Source organism: Penaeus chinensis, chromosome 20 (genome assembly GCF_019202785.1).
Source record: "Penaeus chinensis breed Huanghai No. 1 chromosome 20, ASM1920278v2, whole genome shotgun sequence".
NCBI classification, from domain to species: Eukaryota; Metazoa; Arthropoda; class Malacostraca; order Decapoda; family Penaeidae; genus Penaeus; species Penaeus chinensis.
Genome location: NC_061838.1, coordinates 16,986,560 through 16,994,059, shown reverse-complemented (window position 1 = coordinate 16,994,059; position 7,500 = coordinate 16,986,560). Strand labels below are relative to the sequence as shown.

The 7,500-nt window shown below is 35.3% G+C and overlaps 1 protein-coding gene across 6 annotated transcripts in view; it reads left to right on the top strand.

Annotated features, from left to right (window-relative positions):
* The window catches only part of LOC125035861 (solute carrier family 35 member E2A-like), an 18,581-nt gene extending 16,424 nt beyond the window's left edge, over nucleotides 1–2,157 (top strand). For all 6 annotated transcript variants that reach the window (XM_047628169.1, XM_047628168.1, XM_047628167.1 and 3 more), the window contains one exon: nucleotides 1–2,157. This exon is cut by the window's left edge and continues 20 nt beyond it. In XM_047628169.1, coding sequence (XP_047484125.1) covers nucleotides 1–179 — 179 coding nt within the window. In that variant the 3' untranslated portion in view covers nucleotides 180–2,157.
* The last annotated feature ends 5,343 nt before the right edge of the window (nucleotides 2,158–7,500 follow it).

Genomic DNA, 7,500 nt, shown 5'->3' with positions numbered 1-7,500 from the left:
GAGCCTTCCTGATCTGGCTGTCAGTGCTCCTGTTTGGCAACCCTGTGACCCTGCTGAGTGGCGTTGGGACGGCCGTGGTCATTGCGGGAGTGCTGCTCTATAGCAAGGCTCGGGATTTAGATGCCAGGAGAAGAGAGCAGTTCTCCATAACTCAGGATAAGATGAATAACATCAGATAAAGCTTTATAATTATATCGTTTGTCCTGGATTTTCTTTCTTTTTTTTTCTAGTTTTAGGTATTTTTGTATAGATTATTTATTTTTGTGCTGAGGGGTGATGATGTACTTAATATTTAAAGAATAGTTTTTTTTTTTTTTTATGAAATTTGAGTCACTCTGATTTAAGGGCTTAGTTTTATTTTATAATCTTATTCAGATTTGAAATTTTAGTATAGATATATTATAATATTTTTTAAAGTGTGATTTAATTTCTTTTTAAAGGTGGGACAGTTTTAATCAATACATTTCCATTTAAAAATGCATTTCTGTTGTATGATGATATTGAAAATGGTGATACAGCAAGGAACAGGTGCCATTTAAATCACTAATGTTCCAGTGTGTACATGGTTGGTATGCACAAGAATTTTTCATTTGCTTTCATAGTGGTATTTGGAGGAGTTTGTCATAAAATAGCACCATACCAGTCAAATATATTTTGCTCTATATATCACGTGAAATAAGCACATCCATGTCTGCAATTATACCTATCCTGAGGCACCTCATCACAACAGGCTGCCTTCCAGTGATAATGAGTTTGTTATCCCGTGTCATAGAGAAGAGGATTGTTCAGGAGAATGAGCAAGCACCTATAGCCAGTTCATTGGCTGGTAACCTCTCATCCGCATTTCCTTCTTACTCAAGCATCTGGACCAAGATAGTGAACCTTTTAGGCATAGTGGCTGGAGTTGTAATGAAGATTTCAGTTGCTGTGTTGAGACAAAAAAGAATTGTGCCAATCAGTTTTATAGTAGATGTCTGCTAGATTCAGTGTAGATATGAGGGAATGGATGAGAAATTAAAGGTTTTATATTAAGTGAAGTACCAGGTGGCAATGATTAAAAGGCACTGCAAAACAGGATCAAGCAATGATTTACAGTACTTGGTTGATCCTACATAGAAAAGGTATTTTAGAAAACAGTATAGCAAGGTTGTGAGAATTTTTTAAAGCTTTATTTTTTACTGAAGAGTTTAATACAACTAAAGCAGCTCACAGAAATTAATGAGAAGGTGTTTATATAAATGTTAGAGAGATAGTATTTGATAATATGCGTTTTGGAAAATTATTTTATATAATTTTTAGGAGCTCTGAAGTTCCTGTATTTGACTTGATTTTATTTACAATATAGTACATTGGTAATCGTTTGATTATAATGTTAAGCAATAAACAGAAAGTATACATTGCAAAAAATCTATTTTAAAAGATACATGTTATTACTAAGAAAGGGACATTTGTGGTTAAAATTTTGATTATTATTCATAGGTTATTAATAATTATAACCTCAAGTTTTCTTAATGAAGTAAATGCAAACTTTGGTTATGCAGTTCATATCATATCATATCTTTATCACTAACTAATTTTGTTAATATTTAATTACTTGTTTTAATTTCTTTTAACAAGAGAACTGCACAGTCAAGAAATGGAACCATCCTCTTAATAGAGAACATGAAATAAAACCTCTTCATGATAAAGCAAATGTCGCACTTAAGACCAGCAAATGCCATATGTCGCAGTTATTGGGGCTGATATACAGAATTTGATATATGTGGTTAGTAAAGTGGTTAGTATTCACACTCAAAATTTAAAGGGAAGATCCTTTGTTTTTTCCTTTTTTGTGTGTGTGGATGTCATATAGTTCCTGAATGATTTTGTTTTTATCATTGCATATTCTATTTTCTTTATAATTTTGCTGTTGATAGTTGTTGCTTTTACAGATTACTGTTTACTAACAGTTAGTTACTAATACATTCCTCTAAAGTTGATAGTCAGTTTCTTGTAACAAGAATATGTAGCATCTGGGGAGATTACAGTATGAAATATTAGATAGTATATATAAGCTCAAATCTTGGTTTATTGTAAGTTATGAAGAAAGTTAGCTCATTGTAGATATATTTTATTTTTTATTCTTTGTCTTTTTTTTCAATACATGATATGATTTTTGTTGATTATTTTTCTTCCCTTTTAAATGTATGGTATGTTTAGAATATTTGAAGGTATGAAAACCGGTCCAATGATTTTATACACACACACACACACTCGTACCTTGGTTATACAGACCTCCATATAACTGATATCAGAAGCAACTGACAAAAATCTGCAGTGCAGATAATTGTGGCAACACTGGACACAAGCCCTTGCATGCCACTAGTTGGTGGGTATGTCATTTTTAACCAAATCAGAAAGTTAGAAAGTCTGTGAAGCATTTGTGTAAGAAATATGGCATAAAAAGAGTTTCAAATATTCAGGTATTTTACACTGTCAATTTGGGATAATGTGTTGACTAAGAGTATTATACTGCATTATTGCTCTTTCTTTATTAGTGTAATTATTGCAATTAGCCACTCACTCACTCACTCACTTCCTGCCACACTAGCAGCTGCCCCACTGGTTCTCACCTGCTGTGGCTGGCAAACACAGGGCAGTGACATGATTAGTGACCCAGGCAGGCCTTGCCACACCATTCTTGCAGCCACCCCACTGACTCTCAGTCAGGAACATAGTACCAACGTTTGCCCTCTTGTCTGGTAAGAGTGAGTGAGTGAGTGAGTGAGAGTGAGTGTGAGTGTGAGTGTGAGTGTGAGTGTGAGTGTGAGTGTGAGTGTGAGTGTGAGTGTGAGTGTGAGTGTGAGTGTGAGTGTGAGTGTGTGTGTGTGTGTGTGTGTGTGTGTGTGTGTGTGTGTGTGTGTGTGTGTGTGTGTGTGTGTGTGTGTGTAAACCAGAATTTAACACACTGCAAATGAGTACACTGTTTAAGTAAATTTGATGAATCAGTTGAAAAAACATATTTGGCAATGAATCAAGTATGCATTTAGGCACTTCTTACACAGTGAATATGGTTTACTTAAAATTATTGTAATTGTTCTTCTATCATCCCTTTTACCTTTTGATTATTATTGTTGATTATAGTTTATTTTTATATTGTTTCAGTATTATTGCTTATACTCATCTAAGTCATCTTTCAGACATAATACATTATTTTCTCTACTGTGTTCTCAGTTCGTCATCTTATATTGCAGTTCATATAGAATATGGTTGATATCTTCATTAGTATCTGTTTTCCTTTTTTAAAGAGTTTAGTATGAACTTCTTATAATTTGTTGCTTCCGCTTCATGTTTTATGGAAATTTGTTAAAACTTGTTGCATATTTGCTATTACCATTATTGCTCTTTGTAATTACATCATATCATCAAGTTAATTCTATGTCTTCCTAGTATTCTTTACCTGGTGGATGAGGAGGAGGATGACGTTTCTTATCTGATATTGGAAGAAGAGAAATAGTGTGGATTTTTTCTAGTATCAGATAGTGTTTCTGAAGTGATTAAGAATATTTAATCGTGATACATTAAATAGTATGTCCCTGATAGATGTGAGTAGATTGACGCAAGTAGAGAATACCGTGGACATATGTTAGATTTGTATTTTACCTGTGTGTTATATATTTTGTGTGCACTGTGTTTATAGATGTATGTCAATAGGAATGAATAAGATTCCTTGGTAGGCTCATACCCATATAGTCTAGTGTTTCTTTCTTTCTCTCTCTCTCTCTCTCTCTCTCTCTCTCTCTCTCTCTCTCTCTCTCTCTCTCTCTCTCTCTCTCTCTCTCTCTCTCTCTCTCTCTCTCTCTCCCTCTCTCCCTCTCTCCCTCTCTCCCTCTCTCCCTCTCTCCCTCTCTCCCTCTCTCCCTCTCTCCCTCTCTCCTCTCTCTCCTCTCTCCCTCCTCTCCCTCCCTCTCCCTCTCCCTCTCCCTCTCCCTCTCCCTCTCCCTCTCCCTTCCTCTCCCTCTCCCTTCCTCTCTCTCTCTCTCTCTCTCTCTCTCTCTCTCTCTCTCTCTCTCTCTCTCTCTCTCTCTCTCCTCTCTCTCTCTCTCTCTCTCTCTCTCTCTCTCCTCCCTCCTCTCTCTCTCTCTCTCTCTCCTCTCCCTCTCCCTCTCCCTCTCCCTCTCCCTCTCCCTCTCCCTCTCCCTCTCCCTCTCCCTCTCCCTTCCTCTCTCTCTCTCTCTCTCTCTCTCTCTCTCTCTCTCTCTCTCTCTCTCTCTCTCTCTCTCTCTCTCTCTCTCTCTCTCTCTTTATCTCTCTTTTTTCTCTTTTTCTCTCTTTCCTTTTAACATGTAATCCACATAATCCTACATAGCATCTAATATGCAGTTGAGTACATGTTTCCCTTCCACATAGAAGTGCACACAAGATATCATGTCCTAGTCAGTTTTTTTGTATTATTGTTTCTATTTGTTTACTTACTACTCTTGTTTATGTCATAACCTGAGATGTTGCTATCAAGCTTTGTAAAAACTGTGTATGGTCCTCCACAAGGTCCACCTGTGTTTTTACTAATGTGTTATTAAGAAACATGATTATTTGTTACCATTTGCAATTGAGGCTTATGATGACAAATCATACATGGAAGTAAAACTGTTAAAGATAGATATAGGTAAATGTGGTTCATAAAAAGAGAAAGAGCAATTATGATAATAAGAGATAAAAGTTTCCCCTGAGAACTAAATATCTCTCTGCTACCACAAGGGCTCCGCAAGGTCCCACTTGCTTCGAGTTAGAGAGGTCATTCATTCAGGCCCAGAGCAGGAGGAGGACACCCTATCAGGCAGAGGTGGCACTGCCTGTACTAAAGTCGCCAAGAACTAGCTTTAACCTTAGACAAGAGAGTCCCTGGCACAAAACCATTTCTCCACTGCCCCTTTTCTCCAAACCAATACACAATCCAGTCTGAAACAGTTATATTTGATAGTTTGAATAAAATTTAAGAGGTAGGGCATCCTGTGACTTGCAGAATTGGAGAACCTTAATAATGTCTTTTTATGAATAGTTTTATGATGGTATTATAGCATCTCAATATATATCTCCATGAAGTAACTGTATTTTATACTGAGTATTCTTTAATGAATTTCGAGTTATAATCACCTTTTTATTTTCATAAAAATAGATCTGAGTATCATAATTTTGTATCATTTATTTTGTGTAAGAGAATCAGTCACATACAAGTGATATTTAATTTTGATTTTTTTTTTTTTTTTTTCTTTTTCTTTTTCTTTTTCTTTCCACTATCTTATCTTGTAGTGTTCAATATGCCAATCTTTCTATTAACCCAATGCAGCCAGGCAAATGCATATTTGTTTTCGTTTTTGAAATTTGTTTGCACATAGATGGCTCCACAAGTGCTCAGCCACAAAGGATCCACTTAGTAGGCCTGTGTAATGATTTCCTCTTTCCTTGAGTTTTCAAATAGATTTTTTTCTAATGCTAGTAGTAATGATATTCCCATTATTATTGTTGAAATTAGGATCATTATGATGGTATTACCAATATAGTGCCATTAGAATTTTAAAAGAATCTCCAAAAGTCAAGGAATAAGGTAAACAGTAGAACTTAAGGACTTGTGGAGCCATCTACTAGTAAAGACAAGAGATAAACAAAAAATACATCAGGTATGGCATGTATTATTGCCATCCCAGCATTAATGGGTTAAAATACATAGATACATACATACATACTTGCTTAATTACTAATATGCATATGTATACATACATATATCCATACATATATGAACTCCTTCATTTATCTGTCATCATGGTTTAAGATGTAAAATATCTTTGTACCAGTGTATGTAAGAGTACATGGATATGGATAGTAGGAGGCTCATTATATTTGTAATCAAAGGAGAGTTTAATTGTTAATTTGTTAGAGATGAATTCATACCATCATTTAGTGCTGATAGATGCACATAAGAATAGATACAGATAAACCAAGGTAGATACACTGCATTTATATGTGTTTCTGTTGAAACATTGTGTTCAGAGATAACTTGAAGGTTTTCAATAATGCAGAACAATTGCATCATGTTGTTATTGTGAAAAAACAGCAATATAGATTCTATTTTGGATTCAGATACCATGAGGTGGCATTGTGTACTGACAAGAAATGGTATGCCTTTTCCTTAAACGTGTAGGTTTTTATTTTCATATAATTGGTATTTATAAGAGATGTTGCTTTTGTACTTGTTGGAACTTCAGTAGTTAAGAGGACTTAAGACACATAAATATGATACTGAGAGCCACTCATTTGTCTTGTGATGTTCCTGTGAAATTGAAAATACAAAAGCGCATTTTGTTTTATTTTGGGACCATGATAGAGATATTTTTATAGTTCATACAGTAAATTTTATGAGATTTAAAAACATGGCTTTCATGTGAAGGATTGATTCATGTCAGAGTAATGAACTATGTATTATTAAGAATTATTAACAGATGATTATTCTTCAGATTTATGCTCATGAAACTGCTGCAGTCAGTTTCAAAAGAAGTGAAGAATCAGATATGATAAAGTTTTTTTTCACCTAACTGGTATTGTATTGTTATGTAATAGCACAACTTTGTTCATTGTTTTTGTAATGATTATAATGTTATGATTATATTATGATTATAGTATGATATGACATTTAAAGTTCTTTTTCTATCCTTCTCTACAACTTTTTTTTTCATTAGTTTGCATTCTCAGTACAGTCTAGTCTTAATGGCAAATATCAGAATTTTGGTCGTAAAATGAAAGCCGTACTTATTAAACTGAGGAAACTTTAACCGCATTCAGAGTAGCTCTACCCAATTAGCATTGGGCAAATGCACACTGCTGGACACAGTTCTGTTTTGAGATAGTCAAGTGTTGCCTTGTTTAAAGGTGCCACAACAACTTTTTTTTTGACTGTAGCTTAAACCTACTACTTAACATCTGTACTACACTGAGATTAACGTGACACAGTCTGAAAAGTAATAATATTTGTTGGTCAACCAAACCCATAATAGGGCAACACAGTACTGCAAAAGATAGAAACTTATTAACCTATCAAGTGACCGTTATCAGCCCTGAAGAGACTATTAAGATAAACTGGAAAATAAACTTAGTTATCATGTATTTAATCAGTTATAATATGTTACTAAAGATGTGGATCATCCTCACTTTCTTCCTGTTGGTGCCACTCTCTCTCTCTCCTCCTTTCTTATCACAGACTCCCATCAACAGAGGTAAATGCCGGCAGAGATGGCTTGGATTCCTACTCGTGGACTCTTGATCTTGTGGTCAGCACTAAAGCCCAGTATACCCCTCAACAAAACTAGAAAATCACTCTCACTACTGCCCATAACACTTCAATGGCTCTCTAGGTGCAAGTGCCCTAAATTCTGGAGAATAGATGGTGTCCTGATAGATAGACAGACACACACACACACACACACACACACACACACACACACACACACACACACACACACACACACA